A 25014-nucleotide genomic window follows, 5' to 3' on the forward strand; every position below is an offset into this window, starting at 1 on the left:
CGTGCATATTTTACTGAGGATTTTATACGTTTACGAAAACAAAACGAAAAGTAATAAGCCCCCATAATATGTGACGATGATAAACCCCCCTGACTTGAATTAGGCAAACAGCTCCACTGTCCCTGCATCAGGATGAATCGTGAGATATAAAGAAAAAATAAGACCTCCATCAAAGATTGCGATCGTATCCTTTTTAATTTTAGATCAAGAAAAAAATGTTAAGCCTTGGAATGAAAACCACCCAAGATCAATTTTGCATCTGCTGGAAACTGCACAAAGAAGCGAGCTGATGAATAAAGAAATGGTTTCATTTAAAATTGTATGTTTACATCTCGGAGCCAAGAGAGAAACAAGAGGAGGTTAGAGCGTTGGAGAACGATGATGCAAATTTGAGGAGGTTGCATTGAAGGCTGTGAACGTTTGGTGCTTTGCCCAGTTGCCCCCTGGATTGAACTCGTCGCAGTCCAGGGGGCAAAGCAACAGCTGTGCGACTTAATGATGAAATAAACATGAGGAAGTTGGTTGCAAGAAAAAATGCATGACGCCTCGGAGCTGAATTCAGCTTATCTTGTTCTTTACAAGGTCTTTCTGAGTTTAGTTTATAATTGTTTTTACCCGGATTAAAAGATAAACATTACTGATCAAGTAGCAGTTGAAGGATTTCTGCTACAACATGAATTATTCTCGCTGAATGAAGAAGTCATCAGAATTGAATATCTCAGTCTTTGGAAATCTCGAGATGTTATGAGCTGTCTTTTTGAAGCCTCTGGTATTATCCAACACCATCTTCTTTTTTTAACGATAGAGACCAATATTTAGAGAAGTGATGGGTAAGCCTCAGCCTGACGAAGAGCTAGAGAACAACGCACGCTCACCTACACCTGCTACCTGCACCCATTGGACAGAGCTAGCTGTGAATCGCACGATATCCACACCCTAATACATAGTTTACGTTAGAAATCAAGTGAGAAGAGGAGACATTTTTTCATAGACTTCAATGGAAACTCTCTGTATTTGTTTGTAAATAAGTTTTCGACCAGTTGAGTCGCCCTCTGCTGGTAAGTTAATAGAATACAGGTTTCAGGTACGATGTCCGAATCTAACTGGACCTCAGCTCAAATAACATCTTGCGTCTGAAGTCGTGAAATGTGTTTAGACTCAAAAGTGCTTCACGTGTGATTATTATCATTGCCCTTTTATAAATGGACTTAATATGTATAGTGTGTGAAGTGAAGATGAATTGAAATCAGGCCAGAGCTCAAATCCTCTCTCGAATGAATGCCCGGTATTTCAGTCCATTACCCATAATTCCTCCATTGTGTTTGTCCCTTTCAAAGTTAGAAGTAATATGCCCTCAATCTGAAGGCCACAGGCTGTCACTTATATTTCTCTCCTTTTCTCCCCTCCCTATTGTAAATCAAACTGTTTTTTTATTTTCTTTTATCTGCACACACCTTTTCTTTTCTGATAACTTATCCCTGCATATGGACGTCCTCGTCGCACAATTTAATTTCCGGAAAGCTTCCGGCACAAGGTCTTCCTTTGAGGAATAACTAAACAGTCCAAGATTTAGAGGTCGACGTGACTTTTCAAGAGCTGCACACACCTCATTGTGATTATTATAAATGTATTAAGTTGAATCACCGTGCTCGTCAGTCTTCCTCCACCAACTGTAAGAATAACCTTGAAGCTCCACACACATTTCTTGAATCCCAAGCAAGCTCTTCCAACAGAAGCAAGTTTTGTTGAATCAGATTAATTATGTGATCGTGCAAAATGCAAACTAACCGATTGTTCAAGGATTACAAACAAAGAAGCTTTTTGCATATCTGGCTGTTCTTCCTGACAAATGGAGGAATGAACGTCTGTTGTGCAGCTTTGTAAAAAAGTCTTTGATATTAGTATTGATATTTTATACGGTTTGTACCAAAAGCTTGAGTGTAAATTATGCATTTTGGGAGTAAGTCATATTGAAGGATGCTTGATAACCACTTCATTTTCATCACCAACGGAGGCATCCTTCAAAAAGCAGTTTCTTATTCTGCTTTAATCGGATACATCAGTCAAACACCTCCCTGAAATGTTTCTGTGAGTCACCAAGAGAGGTTTTTGAGCGGAGGGATGATGGAGAGGTGCAAAGAAAGACAGATAACGTCTAGACAGGCATTTACACACTTTTTTCCACCTGCTCCAGTTTAATATTTCTATTTAAGGTAGATCTCACATCATCATTTCAGATGTCAGTAAATGACAATTTGCCGTGTTTTTCAGTCAGATCTTCATTTTGATGGGTGACATGGACAGATAAAGAGCAGCCCACAGATATTATGTGACACACTCTTTCCAAAAAAGGGTCAAACATATCCATCTAAATTGTCAGGTGAGGTTTCTAGTTTTGCAGACAGCACATAATATTTCTTTGAATGTGACAAATTCCCAATGTCCCAATTCCTTTTTGACTACTTTTACAAGATGTTAAACTAGAGGGGCGCTCAGAGAAGGCAAACCTGTAGACCACACCTGGATCCAACCGTTTACCTGGATCTCCTCCAAAATGTAGTGGCTTCCTCCTTGGGTTTTTCTCCACCCCTGCACAAAATTCGATGGAAATTGGTCAATTAACTTTTGAGTAATTATGCAGACAGACAAATAAAACATAACCACCTTGGCAGAATTAAACACAAAACAACCTACCACTGTTTGTGTGCATAATTGATATTACCTTCAGATAGTTCAGTGCAATGTGCATGCAAGGAAATCTGCAGTTTATTTAAATGATATTTACTATGATCGTAGAGAACAATAATAATCTTCCTGCTGTGCTGTGGTGTTTTACTCCTGCAGCTGCAGCACAGATCACCACCAAGGAGCAGAATTCATTTTCAACACAGCACAAGATGATAAATAAGCCAGTACAGGGTTAATGAATGTCACAGAGCACGGTCGTAAGATGCTCCACCATCCGTCTCATCTGTGTGATCAAAGTATGATGCTGAAAGAAATATATATAATGCATAAATGTATAAGAGATGTAGTTTTCACTGTGTACAGTCTATATACTAAATATGAGCTGCTTTACTACCTAATTAACCACAGACAATGAAAATACTTTAGAACTTAAAGAATTAAATGCGATGCTTCTTTTGAGTAGCAAGTAAATGTGATATTTAATCTCCTCCTCTCATTCTCAGGTAGAAGTTAAAGGACTCATTTAACTCAGAGTTGTCACTTAAGGTTTTGTAGAAAAATGTGAAGTTGGCCAAAGTGGAGAAGAGGGAGCAGGGCTGAGGTTAGAGCAAAGTATTATAAGCTTTTATTCCTATCAATCTTTTCCTCCTGCCTTCTCACACATTTTGAAAAATTGCCAGTTGAGTTCTGGAGTGTGTGGTATTCTCCTGCAGGCGTCTCTCTGAAGCCGATATAACCGCATTGCTAATATTCCCTTTGTGTTTTGACCTGGGCAGAGAGCCCATCCATCTCGCTCCCTATCTTCCTGAACCTTATGTATATTGCCCAAGACAATGTGTGGAAGGTGGGTTTTAAATCTTCCATCACCTTCACACACCTTGAAGGCTACGTCCACACTAATTCATTTTCGGTTTAAAATGCAGCACTTCTGCAGCGTTTATGTCCGGTGTCCACATTACTCTGCAGCTTTCAAGCCTCTAAAAGAGAGATTTAGGAAAAACGCTGCAGGCTCTTGTTAAGTTTGAAATATTATGGGATATGGTTTAGTCTGGATGGAAGGAAAGTGAGACAACCTGTTTGGGTCTTTTCCACGAGTTGTATTAAAAAGTCCGACAACGAGTCTCCACTTTAAGTTGTTCACAATGATGCCAAAATATCACGATACGAGTCTGTGCAGTAGTGATCAGGGAATGGAGCACCAGTATGGAGGTCCCACCAGTACTGAGGTCCCAGCAGTCTGGAGGTCCCACCAGTACTGAGGTCCCAGCAGTCTGGAGGTCTCACCAGTACATGCCCTCGACCAATCAGGAGTCAGTATCAGCTGTCAATCTTGATGTTTCCCCTCGTTTCTATAGCCAATAACTAATTAGAACAAATATCCAAGTGCTAAAAAATAGGTCAACTGTTTCTTGAAGACAGTTGACCTCATCTAAGAGGCTTCTTCAGATTAGAACGATAAGAACAAACATCAGTGGGATAAGAAGTACGGCAATTGACAGAAACCATCTTTTACTTGTTAGTTTGGAGGAGGTGGGGTTAATGAACTATATTTTGCGGAACGTGCAAATTAATTTCTGGTTTTACTCTTCGCCAATCCCATTCCTCGTTGTTGCATTTCCTGCAGCCATTAGCAACCACAAGTAGAAAAGATAATCTGTTTTAGTATTTAAGACATTGTCAGGTGTGTAAGTATGAATTATGGCTGGGCAGAAATAATTGTGTATTAATCATAAACCAGGTAAAAGTTTGAAATAATAGGGATATCCATTTGAAGTCATATCGCCCAGCCCTTGAATGAATGCAGATTATTTTTGAGGCAGAGCAGAAAACACTTCTCAAGGGATTTTCTTTGTTTTAAATCATTTAAAGCGTTGTTTTTAAAATGAATATATGCATTACGTAACAGAGGAGGTCCCTGGTGTGAAGACTCGAAAGTGGAAGAGGTCAACACACTTTGGAAGATGGCAAAACAAGTGAAATGGAAAGCGATTGCGAGGAGTGAAAATGCTGAAAATGCTGAATGAATTGTGGTTAAAGTTGTGATAATTGCTTTTCTTTTGGCCCCTTCGAGACTCAGCAGCAAATCTGAGCACGTAGCCACAATATTGTTGCTTTATAAAGTTGTGGCAAAAGAGTCAGCAAACAACTGCCCATTCACACATCCAGCAGACAAAGACCAACATTAGCATTCATTCAGAGTCACAGCTCTGGCAACATGATGAATGTAAATCAGATATGTGCTCCTTCTGCTCAATATTCCTTCTCTGCCTCCGCCGACTCCGAAGAAAATAATCTGGCACTTTATCTTGCTAGGTGTTTTGGCTCTTAATGATTACCAGCAAGTTGTGAACACTGGACTTTATTTGTTTTTCTAAGCTTAAAAGGCCCCTGATCCAGTGTTGATATGAAGGAAATATTGATTATTGGAGCTTAACATTTTATTTTTTATTTTTTTTAAAGAAAGAAAGCTGGTAAGTAATAGAAGAAAAACTAAGATCGATGCAAGGTCCCTGGTAATGTCTGTCTGGAGCGTGTGAGCAGTGAAAACCCTCCAGTCCTCTGCAGCGTCTCTGTCCTCTGAAGCAAACATAACATCAGATCACGAGGGGAATGATTCACCGCTCGCTGTGTTTCCATTTAACTCGTCCTTCTTACCCCCTCTGACATCATACGGTCGTGCATGTCAGCTGCACACACTCTCGAACAGAGACACATACTTTAGGAACATCTCGGATTAAGCGTGACCCTCGGGGGTCAACATATGCTGCTGGTGTTGCACACACACGGCTCCACTGTTTCAGTTTCTCTCTCAACACACTGTGTCACACACTCTCACCAGATACACACCCCGGAGCTGACTCTTCTGCATTTTACGCTTGCGTTGGTTTTCTTGGGACTCTGTTTGAAGACACTCTTACATGAAAATGTGCATTAGAACATAATCACAATCAAGAAGGCTGTAGAGCGAGTAAATGGCTGCAAAGATGGTTATTGAGGTTAAAGTGAAGTGTTGTAGTTAATAAAAACACATGTCTGCCGTGCACTTAAAGACATCCGGGCCTTAGTGAGTTGTTGACCTTTAATCTTTTACAGACAGGGCCATGAAATGAGATGACCTTGGTTCTCTGCAGAGAAATTAAAGAAGAGTTGTGTGTTGACTGTTGAAGACTCACATCTGGTCTCATCTGGTCGTAGTGCCCAGGAATAAACTGGAGGCTTTGAACCAAAACTATGATTATTTAAAAATGGATGCTCTGAGCCTGTCACAGACGTGTTGGTGTCTGTGTTAATGTTTGTGGACATGCGCTGATATCAAATTGGTTTTATTTTATGATGCACAAACATTCTGGCTGTTGGAAATAGTGTCAATATGTAAATTTAGTTTTTACTAATATAGATTTTTCTTAGATGTTAACATGATTCAATGTTAACATGATTCAATGTTAACAATACACAAAGATGTACATTTATGTTTATAGGTTTGATAATGACATCTTAAGAATCATTGAATTGTTTTATTTTTCATATAAAGGCTGATATACTGACTGCAGAAGTATTTTTGATTTGGTGGGTTTCAAATACTTATTGGACATGCCGATCATGTAAAAGGACCTATGTGAATGGTGCTTTTGATTTTGACCTACACCTCAATCTGTGGAGACTCAGAAATTAATTAATCTTGATGACCCCTTCAGCTTCATGTACATAAATGTTGTCAGTTCTCAGGTCACAGTAAGTGGAGCAGCACAGGTTGGTGTGTTTTCAGTTGATAAAAAAATCATAGTTTACATTGTAAAGGCTGTGGCTATGGTTTCATTCAATAACGTCTCCCTTCTCATCTGAATCTCGTCCTGGCTGAGGTGAAAAGTCGTCTCCATTTATTTTTTGATGAAGGCGTTGTGCTTTTTAACCCAGACTCTCTGTTGATTTAATCCTTGACCAATTTGATCAAATCCCTCTCAAAATAAGGTGCTGGCAGATTCCATTTCACTCAGACATCTACCACCCCGAAGCTTTAAAAAGCTCATTTTATAACAAACCAAGTTCTGGCAGCCATCAGAATAGTTTATTTATTAAGGGATTCTCATTCGCACTCGGCACATTCACACTAGGTAAGTCTGTTAGTGGTAATTTCCGCTGCACATTGAGACTTTCTCTTTGCAGTCGCCGCTGCTCTCTGATGTTTTCATTGGCGCTGAGACAGAGAACACGTTGGGGGACGGGTGGAGATTGAGGTGCATCTAATTTTAAAGGTCGTAGATCTGCAAATCCTAAATGAGGCAAAGGCTTTGAGTTAACGTCCAAGCAAAGAAATTATGAAAAATGAGTTTCGAGGCGTTTAATCAATGCCATGGGAGGAACTTTAAATCACAGATGTGGTCTGGCTCTAAAGTTGGCAAGAAGTCGGTTTGTTTGAGTTTGGTTTGTTTGTGAGAAGTGAGACAACAAGTGTGGAAGGTGCATCACAGAAAATATATCTAAAGCTCAGTTTAATTCTCACTCTTTGATCATACCTTGTTTGGTTCGAAACTTCTGACTTTCCAGGTCTAAGGTGCCTCAGACCAATGTACCAAAGAGGTGGTTCCAGATCAACCTGAACCACGGTGCGGTGTGAAAACACTTTTCTGGATTGTTCAGACTGTCGGACCAATCTGCAGGAAGTTGAGACGCCGTTTAACGATAGAAGAAGAAAAAGAAGCTGAATCAGATTGGCTGTGTTGTCTTCACCTCTGATGATTTAGTTTTTTGAAAACCTAGGACATTCATTCTGCTGGTGGTGATACCATAATTGCACTGGCAACAAAATTACCAAAATGAACCAAACCAATCAATGTCATTCCCTGAATTGAAATGTTTAACCACAACTAACCAGATCAAATGTTCTGGACCTTGATCCAGACTCTCAGGTGTGAAAATGACTCTGGAACCACTCCTGTGTGTCACCAGCTGTTTCTCTCCCCCTCTTATCTTTTATATCCTCTTTCTTTTCCTCACCTCTGCCTGCACAGGTGAAACAACATCCTTCACTCCTCCAGGAAACTGCATTTGCTTTCCAAGTCTGTCATTGTTTCCAGTTTTTATGAGCTCCTTAGTCAAACACACAAGATACCACTGCTCCTCTTGTCACATCATCCCAGTGTAATGCCTCGAGTAAACGACTTCTCAATATAAGCCGCCGATATGAAATGGAAAGCTACTCCAACTGCTTTGGAGAACGATAGCATCACTGCAGCTACTGCATGCACTCCCCGGGTGTTATGGAGAGGAACAGTTTAGAGAAATCGGCTTGGCTGAGATGTTTTCTGAAGACAACACTCAGTCTGTTATGTGTGAAATTGTGGCTAATAGTTTTGATATCTTACTTTAGGATTATACTAAATATACTTAGGGTTAATATCATATCACACCGGGATTCAATTTGAAATTCAACAAGGACATTTCCACAAGCAGAGATTTGGAACATCGCTCTGGGAGAAAGGGTGAACTTAAAACCCAACTTTATTTTTATAGAATCTTTATCTTTATAGCCCTTAAGTGTTTATCATAGCCATTATAAAATATATATGTATGTAGTCGTCAGGGATGCACACATTTAGTAAACAAACTTTTTTTTTATTTTTGAGGCTCATTCCCACACAATGGTGAAAGTTTGCCTTATATTTAGTTATTTAAAGAACTTTCATGAATATACCCCCCAGATCTTATGAATATTAATATATTAGAAGCATTTGTAGGGTGAATTTGATTCCCGTCAAATGCTTCTTGATAGAAACTCTTTTTCTCTGTTGCTCGGCAACCTTGTAGCCGACAGGAAATACAAGGTCCGCCCTCGTCCCAGAGGCATCTCAGAACAATGTAAACACTGAAGTGGCCGCTGCTACTTCATTGAACTTTGAGAGACACTGAGGTCGCGGGGGTTAAACGTCTCCTGGTGACTCATTACTTGTCACTGAGGCGGGGGGGTTTGAGGGACTCGGCAGCTGTTGGTCTGGAGGAGAAAACAGAGGGAGGCTCTGTCAGACAGGAGCTCGAATGCAGGAGGGAGAAAACAAATTAAGCCTTTTACAGAGGCTGAGGTGACCTTTGACCTTTGGCTGAATGGAGAAGGGAGTTCGTCCCATCCGATGGGATGTGCTGCTGGTTCAAATGACTTCCTCTCTGACTTTAACGATGAAGAAATGCTGCTGAGTTAAATACAGAATGCTCTGTTTATAGGCTTTTTTCCCCTCTGTCATTTTGTGTCGACACTTATTTCCATTTCCCTCCTTTTCTTTCATCTCTATGGGGAGTATGATTCATATATTTCATCACAACATGCCAAAATACAGGTAGGGAGAGCGAGTAAATGGAGAATTGAGGATGACAAATGGGGATAGAGAAATGGGAGTAATGAAAGAAATGAAAGAACCAGAAATATCTACCGCAGCCGTTTACCTGCTCAGTCCTCAGGAGATAATGCGATTGCAATGACCAGGGCTCCGCATTTCAAGGCCAAGCTAATTTCTTTCCACGGATAATGTAGCATGAAATAGAACAAACAGAACCTCTAATGAATCAATGCCACCGGTGATTGACCGAGTGTGTGAGGAGCGTAGGAAATGTGTGTATGTGCTGTTAGATCATAGAAGGACTAAAGTGCAAAGAGATTGATTTTCAGCTCCCTTTTCTCATAAAGAAATCTGGATCAAATGCAAAGTGGGTTTGTTGTTTTCTGGGGAGAGCTGTTTCAGAAGAGATGTGATTTGTCCTGTGGTGACTTCACTTCTTGCTTTTATGTTTTATGGTTTACTTAAAAGGTTGAGACCTGGACTGACGGCTACACAAGTCAAGTTTGTGCAAAATTTCCCCTCTCAGGTTGTCTCTTTTGAAACGGTTTTCTTTGCGCATCTTGATAATCATCTTGTTTTTTATCTTAGAGTCATGAATAAAAACATTCCTAGGTTCTCAAGTTTGATAAAAAAGATTTTTAATAATGCAGGGGTTTGCATCTACATAATGTTTAGAATATTACACAAGTGAGTTACATGGTGTCGTGCAGGACCTCTGGGCTTCTGTTTTAATTTGGATTCTGTTTGGATTCATAACAGTGGATGTGTACACAGTAAAAACTGTAAGAGACTATCAAGAGGATATAGAGGATTCAGCAAAACACTGAAACCGATACTTTAAACTAATTGTTTGTACAAGGGGAGATGTATAAGGCTTATCTTCAGGTTCATAGTTTTACTTTTGGTTATTACTTGAAAAGGTTTGCATGCTCTAATGTTCAGAAAACACAACACTGTCCTCATACTGTCCGTTGCTATAGCTCCTCCCTCCTCCTGACGACCTGTTTCAGGAGTAGAATCTGAGGGAACAGGAGCTCCCTTGACTTTGGGCTTTTTATCTTTGCAGAAACATGTCTCCTTCAATTTAAACATGAGAGTCAAATGATAAATTAACCTACAGGAGATCATACATGTTTTTTTTTCTGTTAGATCAATCCTTTGCTCTGTATTTATTCACAGGCATTGAAGTGAGACTCCCTGCTGTTTTTGTGGATGACGCCGTTGCCAAATTACCGCAGCACTAATCCTCAAGGTGCAGTCGACTATCCTCCCGACAACACATTGGCTCAGAGCATGATAAACAACCAATTGCATGCTGTACGCTCATGACTCAATATGTTAGCGCCTCTGAATTAGAATGTGGCTGCAAGCTCAGATGGTTCCTGCTGTCCAGGGGTTGCAGTGAAATGTTTACAGTTTAGTTTGTATCATGTACGCTGGAGAATTGCAGGCTGTAAAGACCCTCATAGGCAATTTTAACCAACCCATGAGAATGTTTATAAATACTAAAAAATCTCATGACAGCAATTATTTCTCCTAGTTTGCAGGGATGCAGTTGCGGTGAGAACAGGTTCATTCAAGTGCATCTTCAGAGCTGGAAAGATGCAGCTACGTTGTCTGACTTACAGGGACTAAAGCTCTTTGACGACTTTATGACAGGGACGATGCTGTGCATGCAGATTTTTTTGGAAGTCGAGCTAATGGCTAAGATGCTGAAAGAAGAACTTATGAAGGAACCTCGTTTTGCCGCTCTGAAGCTGCTCTCACAACAATAAGTTGCATTTTGCATTGTGTGCAAACGCTGTGTGTTCTCCCTCAACAATGCAACTATGCTGGCGAGTTTGCAAAACTCCTCCAGACAATTGGCGAGAGGTGTCAGGACGTGAAAAGTAACCACAGGAGCTCAACACATTTGCTACATCGTTTAACGTGGGAGCAGCCGAGGAGCCTGACAGCCGACATCATGGAATCACTGAGCTGCAAAGCATCGACCAGCTCAGAGCTGCGTACAACAACCCCCCCCTGCTGGAGTTCTAGTCACTCTATGTGCATCCTGAGGACTAGAATGAGACGTAATATGTTGGGTTGTTCGTCCATCTGTCCTGTTCTTGTGAATGCAACATCTCAGGAACAACTTGAGGTAATTTCTTCAAAGTTTGTTCATTCCTATGTTCACTTGGACTCATAGGTCAAGGTCACAGTTAGCTACATTGTGAACACATATCTTGAAAGAATTCTTTAAAACTTGGCACAAATCTTCTTTAAGACTCATGGTTGGTTGATAATATTTTAAAGGTCAAAGGTCAAGGTCTTACAAAACATGTTTTTCTGCCTCTTCAACACGATATCTCAAGACTGGCTTTACGGAAATTCTTCAGTTGTCACTGGGACGAACTCAAAGATGATCTGATTCGATTTCAGTGGTCAAAGGTCACAGGGATGTGCACTGAAACTGCCCTGTTATCAAATGAATACAACCGCAGGGCAGTATTTCTAGTTTCCAAGGAGAAGTTAGAGTTTCTGTATGTTTGCTGTGAGCAGGTATTTTCAAAACAGACTCTTGCAAAGTTCCGATTCTGCTCAAAAAAGATTGACCCAAAAAGTAACTTATTCTTGTATCGTCCATTTAACATCAGATGCTTTGCCAAAGCAACTCCACAAGCAGCTCCAGCCATCGTATTAGTGAGGTTAGTGTAATATATGTGTTCAATAATTTAGTACAGCCCTTGAAGGATGATATAAAAATTTAAATGGCCCTTGATAGAAGAGAGTTTCCCAGCCCTTGTTGTACAACATACAGTGGAGCTCCCCTCAATATTGCAGCAGTGCAGTGTTTTACAGCCGCCGTGTGAGAATCAGTGCATCTTATTGAAGCAGTGAGCCAAGCGCCCAGAGATGGGGAAATATAATGACGTTACATAATCACTGTCATTATCGTTGAACACTTCCTAAATGTTATTTCGCTTTAGCTGTTTGCATTCACTGCTTTTTCACTAATCCTTGTGGATTCTGTGCGTCGTTACATAACAGTTTTTACTAATCTGGGAACAAAGTGGTTTGATGTGTTGCAGACGGAGGAACACACGTGTTGTGTGCCAAACATGCAAGTGTGTGACGAGAGTAACCAGGAAAAGAGTCTGTGTTGAATCCACTTCCTGTGAAACGTTGCTTCTGTATGTCACGTTCTTTCATCTTCACCCTGCTGCTGCTGAAGTTCCTCCACACTGCTTCAGCTATGTGTCAAACATGTTGAGAAAACACCTTAAACCAGTGAATTCAGAGCAATTTTTGTTATGCTTATGCTACTAGTGGCATAAATTCAACCAATTTCTCATATGCAGCTCAAGAAGTACACTGTGCCTTCTATCTTTACACTGTGGCACATCACACCCCCCCTCGTCCTCTCCGTCTCTCCCTTTGCCATCTTTGTTCTTGTCTTGAGATCTGCTCTCCCTTTTGTCCATCTGGCTCTTTGACCTGCGAGCGATAAGGAGGAGCAGCTGACAAAACCAGCTTCAGGTTCCCGTCTCTCCACCTCTGAGCTGCCCCCCCCCCCCATCTCTTGGCTCCCGCTCTCTCTCCTTTTTGTACTCCTATTTATTTTCTCTTTCTCCGGTGCCTTTGTTCGGCAGGGGACTGATTCGAGTCTTGTTCGGAGAGACATGTCAAAAATGTGGGGGAGTGGGCTGAGGAAGAAGAGAAACAATTGATCATGTCTTTCTTTGCAATTCCAATGTTTTGTAAAATTTTTATGATTGTGGTAGATTTCCTTATTCAGCCCAGTGTCGGAATAGTATGAATAAAACAAAGTAATGTAATAAGCAAATAAACGTTTCAGTTTATCATTGGGCCGCAATCTTTTACTGAACAAATTTTTGCTTATTTGTTCTTCATAAAAAAAACAAAATCTTTATGGAAAAATTCAGTATGGTGACATTTTAACCTAGACATATAAAAAATATGTCAAGAAAAACTGCTTGGTTTGTTTCTACCCATTGGATTCATCATCTTGGGAGCATAAATGTCTAATTATATTTATAAGGGAGAGTTATGGCAAAATATGTTCGATCCATAACCATAAAGTGCCCTTTTCTGATCCCCACATATCATTTAGACTCGGCTTGTGTTCCGCCACACTCTTTTCTTATAATGACGCCCCATGGCTGCGTCTGTTGAGGAATCTCTCATTGATCACTTGATAAAAATACCCTGTTAAGATGATTGATCCACGCTTCCCATCACTATTTTCTCTCCTTGTGAAGGACCCAGTCTTTGTTTGTTCTCGCTGCCTCTTTAAGCCTTTATTGGCCCATTATTCTTCCAGCACAATCTGTATTAAACTATACAAATGACTGTTTGTGTTCATCAAACTCTTGAATGAACAATAAAATCCCCTTTAAAAAAATTGTGGAAAGTCTCTGTTTCCACTTAGCTCCCCTAAACACGTCCCACACTGATCTTTATATATTTAAGATATATACACAACCATAAAACATTAACTTTGCCTTTTCAGTACAAATCCTCTCAATTTCTTGGCTGGAAACGTGGCTGTAAAGAGGTTGAATGAGAAACATGTTTTTACAGTGGAAAGTGAAACGTCCACAGGAACTTAAAGTACATAAATACACACATAAAACCAGTCTGGCTGTAGAAGTACCTAAACCAGTCCCATATTCTCTAATCACAACCAGCTGGTATTAAACACACATGAGAGGACACGGCTACCTGTTTCACACTGGCCAGTTTTCATACCACGTCATAAATCCACCTTTAGGAAGGTCAGCTGGAATAAAGCCAGTGATGCTGAAGTGAGTGTCTGTCTCCTTCTTCTTCTTCTTCTTTTGGGGTCAGTGTCATTCAGTCCGCTCATGCACAAATGACATTTATCTCCTTGTCTGCGTGAAATTATAGCCAGCGGTTTGATTTGATGTTTACAAGGCTGTACAGCAGGAGGCTCCTGAGAGGATGAGTATCTTCAGACTCTTCTTCTTCCTCCATCTACCCAAGTCTTTCTCCATCTTTCTTTTCTTTGACACACACACAAGCACACAAACACAAAAGCACACACACACACACACATACACACTTTCTGAGCAGCAGTCCTGACAGATAGATAGATGATGGAGTTTGTTCTCTACGGCGTAGAACAAACGACCTTGTGTCAATAAATATGCGGCACAGCGATGCATTGCTTTTTAATAAACAGTCCAATTATGCCGAACTGAATTTTGATATTGGGCAAATCTGCACAGCCTCTAAAGATGTTCAGGGACAAAGTGGTAAAGGCCTTTTTTCTGTCTTGACCACTTTTGTACACACTGTACTTTCTCGTCTTGTCAGATTTAGGCCTTGTTGGTTGAATTGGCTAAAAATGCTGGAATTGATTGAACATTGTGCCACAGAAATGTTGCATAGAAAGAATTTATTATTGTGGTGGACTGCTGTTAAAATGGCTCTTATTTTGGAACATTAGACAGGAAGGATTGAAAAGACCACATGTGACAAGAGATGCATAAACACAGACTTGATCTATATATCTATTTACAGTTTTTGGTTCTTATCTACGAGTGGTGACCCTGAACTGCAGATTCTACACATTTACGCCGACGTCAGCAGAGAAACAGAAACATGACAACGTCCGACAGAGTGATTAGATCGTTCAGATAAAGAGCTTCTGTGGTGCTGGCTTGGCAGGATGTCTTTTGATTTCCGGAATATGTTTTCTCATTTTGAAGAAAATGTGATAGTCGGAGTGTTAGACCTCATTGTTTGCTGTAGTTTTCTGTGTCTCATGCGTGACGTAATGGTGGATGATTAAAGAAGAGTGTCGTCCCGGCCATCTGCGTCAGTCCCTTCCTGCTGCTGTTAATCACAGATTTAGAGAGAAACTCACACGGGCGGCTTCAGTTCTTTCATCATATACCGGCTGAGCGAGGCGTCTGCCCTCTCCACTCTACCTTTCCCTCTTTTTCTCTGAGAATTAAGTGTAATCAAATGTGGCCTTCAGTGAATCCATTCTATCACTGAGCGTCTGTTGTGTGTCATCTGAGCATCTGCAGTGCTTTACATGATCTGTGAACAAAGAAACTTGCAGCTGATGGTTGCAATGGTGCATATTGTATATTGCCTCCATTGTTTACAGAATTCCTACAACTATATAAAGTATTTTATACAAGTAGCCGCACCATAATTGCACTCTAGTGCTGTCACTTGCCAAAACGGAAATTTGAACGAAATTGACATGACACAGAATTAGTTGTAATGCATTTGAATATTTGCCTCATCACCCACATGCATGTACGTAATCACAAGGGTTTGAACACTTGACGTTACTCTGCTCGCCCGTGGTTCCTCCTCCGCTGCCAAAACAATCTTGGAATATTAATGATTATAAAGAAAACCCTGGTTCTGCCCCTTTGTCCGGATCCATGTCTAACTCGTTCTTTCTTGCCCCATCTCCCATCTTTCAACTACGTTATGTGAATTTCCATTCAGCATTTTTGCGTAATTGTGCTGACGAAGCAAAACAACAAACAAGAACAAGCAAACGAACAGGGGTGAAAACCTTTCAGTCGTTTCTATAGTTTAATTTAATATGCTTCCTACTTACTTCAACTGATAAGATTCCTCTCTCGTGTGCCTGTAAGTGTCCGACTGCCTTTTTGTACCTTACGTAAGGCGCATTGAATTGCTTTTATTATCGTACTATCACTTCAGATCCAGCAGCACTTTGGGATTGATGCTCTGAGTGGTTTCAACGATGTGCTGAAACTGCTCAATTGTAGTCACAAGGTCCACTAATGGTATGGTGGTATTTTTTGTATTATTCTCTTCTTTGTGTGACGCACAGAGACACAGAAAGCTTGTGTGGATATGCAGACCGTGGTATTAGCTGATGTTTTTCTAGATAACATACACTCAAAAGGGAGAAATCCTCCTCCTGGTCTCAGCGAGCTGGTCCTTGAGAAAGAAACCGAATCTATAGCCGCTGGTTTTCGTTGACCCTTTGATGTGACTGCCCTGTGAATCAAGAAAAAACTGACGTGGAAGTTTGACACCGAGGGAACAATATCGCCTTCTGAATGCAGTATCGTTATTTTTTTGCTGCAGATTCTGCCAGAGCTTTCAGTTTGCTGACATATCACTTAGGCAATGAGAAGTAGGGCGGCTGGCTTTTGAACCTCAAAGTGCTTCGCTGTAGAACCTCAGCATAACCTGCCCCAGAATCGCTGTGCTTTTCACCCCGACCACATACAGGGTTCCACATGTCGGCTCTGTCGGGCTCGACCCTTGATGCTGCTCAGAATTTAAAGCAGCTCTCTCTTTTTTTTTTATCTTTACCTTCTACTTCATCGTTTTTTAGGTCATTAACTTTCCTAATTTTCTTTTTTTTTACCTTTTCTTTAAACCGGTAGATGTGCTGTGATATATTTACAGAACATCTCAATCATAAACCTCAGCTCATCTACCTTTTTATAGCCGAGCCACCTGGCATGAGCGCCGGCACTAAAAGCACATCATCACAGAGATTTCAGTTTTTATTAGTGAGTGAAAAGTGGCCCGTGTGCCTGACATTTATCAGGACATTAAAGTATAAGGCAGTGTGTGTGTGTGTGTGTGTGTGTTAGTGTGTGTTAGTGTACAGGCAGGGATTTTGTAGTCTGTAGACATCAGAGATATAACTCAGATTTCACACAAGAATAGGACGTTTCTGGAGTTTTAGACCCTCTCCATAAGAATTTGTGGACACGCATATACACTTAACAATGCAACCACTAGAGTCCTACAGATTTATCGGTTCACTCAATAATACACTACCTTCTACACCTGGGTGTTTGTGTTTGTATTTTACAGAATATGCAATGTGAAAAAGATGTGGATCTGTGTTTGCATTTCTTGTAAAAACAGATTAAATTTACCTTTCTTTTTTAGAGGAAATAAACCATAAATACTGAACCTTACTTGTTGTTTTAACACTGACCCCAAATGTCTCCTATTTTCTTATCATCCCCAACATGCTACTTCATCTGTATTCTGTAAACTCCTTGTTTGTTAAGCAAAGCCGAGCACGCGGAGGCGAATATCATCAACATAAAGACTTGTGACAAACTAAAGTTAATGGGATTTTCACAGTGTTGTCGGTGTGATGTTTGCCTCGGTATTGATCTGTGTCATTCATCTCAGTCGAGCTCTGATAAAAAATCCGTTAAAAAACCTGAGTGGCTGTTAGATCATGGAGAGGTAGAGCTGAGAGAGGGAGGACGGAACGAGAGACAGAAACAGCAAGAAAGAAAGAGGAGCAGCCGGAATCAATTAAAAGAAGAAAGGGAGGGAATTTGGCCGTAATTGGAACGGATGATAATTGAAAGTAGAAGAGAAATAGTTTCACCGCTTCTGTGAATAAATATCCCTTATTTTAATATAAGCAACCAAAGGAAAGACTCTTGAACATTTTACACAATTTGCAAAGATGTGGAACAGTGGGAGTATATGAAATATCATTGATTGCAAGTTGAGAAGTACGCGAAAACAAAACTGACAGTAATCAAAATATCGGTATTAAACCACAGACTTTATATACAGCTGGGCAACGTGCCTCTACTTCCTCCCACTTTCCAGAAATTAAGCCAAAATATCCCACATACGAATGCGTTCCTCGTTTCTCCTCGTTTTTATAGAATCAACTATCTAACAAGAATCAAGCTTACTGGAAAATAAAACACTTGCATATTCATCAGTGTTCTAAGAACTACCTAAAATAATAGAAACCATTTTTGAGAAGAATTTTGTTGACCTTTATTTGGGCTTTTTAGTTTGGCCCATGTCCAATCTGCCAACTTACATTGATTTTCCTTCTCAGTGCTGCTTTAAAACATCCTTTATTTTTGAGTCCTTTATTGTCTGTTGTTCCAGACAAGAGCAAAACCTGTCGCACAACCAACACAAAGCTCTCACAAATCCTGGATGCTCACATGTGTACAGACACAGAGCGTAAACACCAACAGGTGTCCGGCCGTCTCAGCAGCCGTGGGATACTTGGAGTCATTGAAATGCCTGCGACGACCCTTGACCTCTGTGTCTCCTGTTTCCCTCTGCAGGACTGGCTGAGCAGGTTTGGCTACCTCCCACCCCCCGACCCAGTGACTGGTCAGCTCCAGACCAAGGAGGCCCTGACCACGGCCATCAAAGCCATGCAGAGGTTCGGAGGCCTGAAGGAAACTGGAGTCTTCGGTACGTGGGCTGTGTTTTGCTTCGCGGAGGGAGAGTTCCCCCTGATGGAAGCTCAATGTGTGTGTTTTTGCTGTGTCATGACAGTACGTGGGTGTGAGAGGATGAGTTGTACTTTGATGTGAAGTGTACCTGGGGATAAAATGCAAGACATTCCCCACAATGTAGTGCAATATCTCGCAATCCAGCTGACCGCAAACACAAAGAACGTCTTTCGTAAAGTGCCACCGAGTTGAATCAATATCATCGTGACACAACTGCCGAACATTAGAACATTAGTCAAATTTATTTCACGCCTTTTCGGCTGGGTTGCATAACATTGCAAAGACGTCTAAACAGCATGGGACAGCGTGTAAACGCCAATCACCCGCTGTCACACACACATGGGCCGGAATGACAGCACTGCACCATATGACTGATAACAGTGGCATCTGTAATACTGAATAACGGCATATTGATTAGTTTATATCCTCATATATATACTGTACACGTTGTTTCTCATAAATAACTTCCAGTCTCACTCACATTTACACGCCACTATCCTCCTTTACAAGCAACATCATTCTCTGCCCTGACGTATGCGAATACAGACGACAGGGAGCTTGATACTACGTGTCATTGATTTTAAAATAGTACCCTGGTGTAAGCAAGTGTAATTCCTGACCTGAATAGCAGCAGGTCAGAGTTTGAGTGTGAATGTAAAAGAGGTTTCATAGATAGCATGTATGATTCAATGGCCTCTCAAAACCTCTGTTAGATGCACATATGTATTCATGTGAGGACACAGCTTTTATTCCTTAAACTGATGTTTTCCACAAAGATTAAACCACTTTATGTTAAATAAAATCTGTAGCTATTTGTCAAGTGTGTTTATGCCTAAGATGCCTGTCTAATATACCCCCCATCACATGCTCTTCTCTGCCTGTCTTTAGACCAAGCCACGCTGGGTCTTATGAAAACACCCAGATGTTCTCTGCCAGATGTGTCCGAGGCCGAGGGGATGGTGGGCCGCAGCAAACGAAGCGCGACCCCTCAGAACAAATGGAATAAGAGGCATCTCTCCTGGAGGTAGGGATGGAATTTAGTACACATTGACTTGATGCAATGACGAAACGCCTCGAAAGAGTAAAATAATCCAGAATCCTGGATGCCAAATGTCAAATGCTTTGGAATATGTGATGCAGAGATACTGTTGGTCAAGTGCATTGAACCATACTGAACCAAAATCATGTATTATTTACATGTTGAAGTAAATCATTAAGTATTTACATCTGTAGTTATGAAGAATGAAGCTTCACAGAGATGTGACCACTGAGTCGATGAGATCTCATCATAAACACCATGGTGGGTTGGTGACGGTGTTTCTGCACAAACAATATAACAAGCTCATCAGTCAAATTCTTGTGTTGATATATTCATTTAATTTATGTACTTAAGTACAATTTGACTTACCTCAAAACACTGTGATCTAACAGCGGGAACTCAAGAGACTCGTTTAGTCTCATTACAAACAGCAATAGGAATGATTTGTGCAGTAGTATTTCCATTTTATTCCACTTTATACTTTTTCCTCTTTAATAATTCAGATATTGAATTACACTTATTACAACATTCATTTTAGAATTGGACTTAATAGTTTTGTTGCAGATTCATCTTATTAATACAAATTAAATCAACAAATAAATTATTATGTGCAATTATGGATTAAGCTTCCCATCAGTACTTCAAGTGGTTGTAATTACCTTTACCACCGACAGCAGCATTAGAATATAAATGAATCCATCCATGGTCATAATCTAATAATCTAATAAAAATATTATAAAGATATTCTAACCTTCACCTGCACATTGTGGTTTTGCTACTGTGAAATCTTAGTAGTACCACTGTACATTTATTTTTGATATTTGTTGTTTTAATTGTGATAATATCTTTCTGTGAGATCTCTGACACGATTACTGATTACAGTCTCACGTGTTGTCAAGGATTCGTAAGATCAAACCTTAGATTTTAGCAGCGAAACCACTGCTGAAAATGAAAAACTATTCCTCACAAAATTCAGGAAACAAATTAACTACATGCCGTCTGTATTAGTCTGATTTTGTACTAATATTTACTGCCGTGTTTCAGTGTTTGTTTTTCAGTGAAGTTCAGTCCGTGTCGAATGAGAACAGAGTTCTCTCTGCCTCGGTACATCACATTATTGCACTGCAGGGAACTCAGAGTCATAAAGCATTACGCTTTTTTGCCACTTTTCTCTCCATCTGTGCAGCCCTTGATAAATAACATTAGGTGAATCTTCCTCAAAGCAGAGATGTGTAGTTTCTGGATCAATTTTTGGCTCCGAGGAAGAGCATTGTGTTTAGAGTGGTGTGCTGGTTAGAGAGACTGGCTTCTCTCCTCTCAGATATACAAAGAAACACACTCCTGTCGCTGTGTAAATGGAATATATAATAATTCAGCAAGAGAAATACATGGATTACAGAGTTTGTTTTTTTAAATTACTTATTCCATCTGCTTGTCCATGCAGCCCAACTCACGGTCCAGCATCTGTTTAACTCCTAAAGATCAAGAGTCATTCTGCAGTTTATACAGTTCATGATGAAATAATATGTTCATGTTAAGTGCAGTTGGAACATCTGTCAGGGAAACAGCTTAGTGCTCGACAGCAGAGGAGGAGGAACATATGCTTGCTCCTGTGCTCGTTCACACACACTCGCCATCAGCGTTTTTTATACAACGAGGAGATGATGAACGCTGGTGGCGCGGTGGCGAGCTCGGACATGTAGCGTGTGCAAATGTGTCCAAACACAACGCATGAGCTGACAAACAAACATATGCAAACACACAGGAACACATCACAATGCAAAACACATATATCTGCTTGTGGTGACTTGTGTTTCCCTCCATGTTGCGTCTCCTCCATCTGGTGAGAGGTGGTTGCTCAGGATTAGTGTCATTGCACAGTCGTCATGACGACAGCCTACTTCTGATGAAGATCTTCCGGCTGATCTCTTTAAACCATTCATGGGGTTTGTTCAAGGGCTTGAACGTCTCCCAATTACATCCCACTGTTGTTGATACAAAGAGCCATCATCTTATTACTCTAGCTTGTGGACGACATGACTCCATGAGCTCCCTATAAGTGAAGCCAAATAACCCTGATGGCCCCCTTGTGGCTGACTGTGGTATAGGTCATAAACCCCTGCCTTCTCCGTGTCAGCTGATAGGACATAGACAAACTTAAAAAGTCAATATGCACTTAGAATACATTAGTCTCAAAATGGGTTCATATTCCAGTAAATCAGGATTTAATTACTTATTTGATGTCATAAAAGGGGCGTGAAACATAATGATTGACACTGGAGACTGACTTGTGATTGGTCAAGAATCATATGTATCGTCAGAACCTCAAACACGATCACTACTGCGCAGACTACTGGCTCCAAATGGTTGAATGGGAGGAAGTGGAGCTATTCATTAATCTTTATATCAAGTCGATGCTTATTACCAACTGAAATTATGTCGTAGTCACTTTGAGTTGCTGCCGCTGTTTGCATCCCTCGGCTGTATTTTGCGTGTTGTGCCAATTAGTAAATATCAGCAAGATAATGTGCTGAACTCACAGGAACAGTTTAGCCACAAACCACCTGTGACACATATTGGCTGTGTGCTCCTTCATGAGTTCTTACATCATCAAGTTGCTCTCTCAGCTTACACAGAGTTTTTATGGCTCAGCTGGTTCTTGCTGCAAGTGTTGTAGCTGCAAAGTTTCTAATTATTCATGACAGGTATGAAAACTCAACCTCAGGACAAGTAACAGCTGCAGAATGTGTTGCAGATTTTATGTGCGCTAACGAGCTAATAACAAGGGACAAGCAAGGATCTGTTTCATTTGGCAACATTTGATTTTGATGATGCGTCGCAGGACTCTTTCTTTCTGATTTAGTTTCATTATTATTCTCCTGCTGGTGTTGAGCCTCCTTTTTCACCAGTGTAAGAGTTTGAACTGCTTTGGTTCAGTGGAGGATCGGGCTGTTTACAGCTGACAGGCCACCACGGCTTCTCACTCGAGCGCGGTGCTGCTCCACAAGCCGCAGTGCGTAGCTGACAGCAGGAACCGACAGGTGGTCTGTGAGAGCCCTGGCAATGAGGATATGTGGGGCCGAGATGCTGTTTGTCAAGAAAGTAAGTTTGGTTTGTAAGTGTGTGTCCTGCAAACTAACATCATGACGCAGCTGCTTTGCTGAGGGTTGTTTTTTCATTTGGTTTACAAAGACCAAATTACCTTTTGTCCAATTCCAGACACAAGAACTCCTGTCATAGCTGAAGGATAAAATCAGGTCAAGGTGGGTTTGCTAGTTTGTTGCCTAAAGTAGCCAAAATACACAATGTGAATTAAAATATAATATGCAGCAGTAAGTTGCATTATGTATACCGAGCAGAATGCATGTGGGTACACAGCGTACGGAGCGGTGATCTGTTCAGTGGACGAGCACTAGTTAAACAAGTGTTTATGAACCCGAGGGAAAGTCTCAGGTTTTATTTTGCCCAGACCAACTTGCAGTTAAGGAGAATGGGACACACACACAGGTCTGATGGGGCCGAAGCAACAAGAGGGATGAGCTGAGGAGGCTAATGGAGCTCAGGTAGGACAGAGGAGGAAGCAAAGTGAAGCAAGCTGCAGAGGGAAAGCAGAACATCGGGGCACTGGAGGATTGAAAGAAAACAGGTCAATAAGCAGGAACCCTCAGCCGATGAGAAGGGAGGGGGGGGCTGCAGTGCTGTAGAAGCAGAAAACAGAGAATCCACGTCCAGCAAGACGAGCATCAGACTACAAACTCTACGAAGAAATATGCTGCTATATTGGTTTATCATTGTTATTTATGATGATTTGCGCTTTGCATTGGACAATCCTGCAAAACCTCAAATATCTAAGTAGCTATTAGATGTATTTCCATATAATAACAGATATTCAGAACCCCTCACCTGAAATCTCAGGTTTTTAAAATCTGTATTCTGAGCCCAGCTTTAGTTTAAGTTTGACCAAGGTTACAGTTTCCTCAGCCTCTGGCTACAGGTGCCGGGCTGGTCCATCCCTCTTCAGTGAAGAGAGAGAGTCTTCTGCTCCTCACTGGTTTGCAGCACCAGAAGTTAAGACTCAGACTTTGAGAGGGGACTCAGAGTTCAGAGGGATGAATCACTTGTCCCCCGGGGGCAGGATGGTCGTGGCGTATTGATAACAAATTACCTGGTGACTCTGTCCTCGCAGGCATTGCCTTGTTGCAATAATCTTCCACATCCACCCACCAGAGGCTTTCAGGCGGAGGTGCAGAACATTATTTTGTTGGGGATATGATTTTTGCACGGAGCCTCTCTCTCTCTCTCTCTCTCTCTGTGGAAAACCTGGTGGCAGCAATCCAGCATCCCACTGCACGGAGACAGTTGTTAAGGAGTGAACATCTGCTTCAGGGGACCAGCATGCACCCTGCTGTAAGGACCCGCTGTTTTATGACTGGAACATTTTTCTATTTTTCCTTCTCTTCGCCGTACTACTGCCAAACTACTGCTGCCAATCATCACGCCTCTCAGCTCGGCTTTGAGAATTAACCTGTCTTTTCAGTCCAGTGAAGCCACCTTTCCACACACAGCTCTCGCATTTGTGGAACAGCCCAAAGCGGCCAAGAGTTTCTGCAAACTGAAATACACATGAACCCTTGAATTTCTCAGCCTGGATCTCCTGCCATGAAGCAGATGGGGAATATATTGTGCTTTTTTATCAAAAACACTTGTGGATCTATTGATTTAATATTCATACAGGTTTCCATATGATGTCACATATCAAAAGAGCAACATTGATATTTCATACAGAACTGCTGTCTCCTGCAGGAGTGTAATTGACTACATATATTCTTTAATCCAGGTTAATGTATAAAATGTTTCCTTATGGACCTTTCCCTTTCCATATTTTTGTATGGCATACGCGGGTGCCAAGCTGATTCCCAAAGTGGAAGAATCTTCGCTTACCCACTCAAAAAACTTCAACAACAATCTCACAACTTTTACCTTCTACAGTCGAGTTCGCCTTTATTCTGCTTCAAGGTCCCTGCTCTGCCGGCGCCACACAGAGAAGATTCATATTCATCGGCAACAGATAAAGCTGCAAGGAAGCGAGTTGTGCTCAGATACTTTCAATCAGTTCAAAGCTTCTGGAGGAGGAACATGGATCCACAGACGTGGGTGTAAAATTGGTACGGAACAAAGAGGAGCAATATTTGAATTGGACTGTTGTTATTTCTCAGATATGATCTGACCAGGATTATTATGATAGTGAAATGTGCCATGGAGCCTGTGATGGCGAATCCCCATCAATCCCCATTTCTATGTTCGGCTTAAGACCTTGATTTCGTACAGATTTTCAAAAGGTGGAAGTTTTACATCCTTCAGATAAGAAGTAGAACTTTCTATAATAATTCATCTGCTCTACAACTCTGAAAAAAACTTTCCACAAGTATTTCAGTAACAAGAAAACTAGATAATAATTAAACTAGGAATAATTTAAAAATTAAAATGCATTATATGTGCAGCCTATTGGGATTTCTTCTGTTATTATACTTGTATTGTTGCTTTAGATTTTCTTGTGTGTGGTCTGCTTTACGATGGACAGAATTTGCGCACTCCAATAAATGAATTACATATAAAACCCATTCCCTTACCTTCCCCTCCTCTTATTTATTACAAGTCAAATGCATTTTAGCCCTAAAAGCTTTTC

At 40.9% G+C, this 25014-nt stretch overlaps 1 protein-coding gene across 1 annotated transcript in view; it reads left to right on the top strand.

The window, feature by feature from the left end:
• Positions 1–25014, top strand: part of mmp17a (matrix metallopeptidase 17a) — a 62353-nt gene that overhangs the window by 18182 nt on the left and 19157 nt on the right. The window contains exons 2-3 of the mRNA XM_061078448.1: positions 18116–18248; positions 19178–19313. Of these exons, the coding sequence (XP_060934431.1) occupies positions 18116–18248; positions 19178–19313 (269 nt within the window). The remainder of the gene's footprint in view (positions 1–18115; positions 18249–19177; positions 19314–25014) is intronic.

This window comes from Limanda limanda, chromosome 1 (genome assembly GCF_963576545.1).
Source record: "Limanda limanda chromosome 1, fLimLim1.1, whole genome shotgun sequence".
Classification (NCBI taxonomy): Eukaryota; Metazoa; Chordata; class Actinopteri; order Pleuronectiformes; family Pleuronectidae; genus Limanda; species Limanda limanda.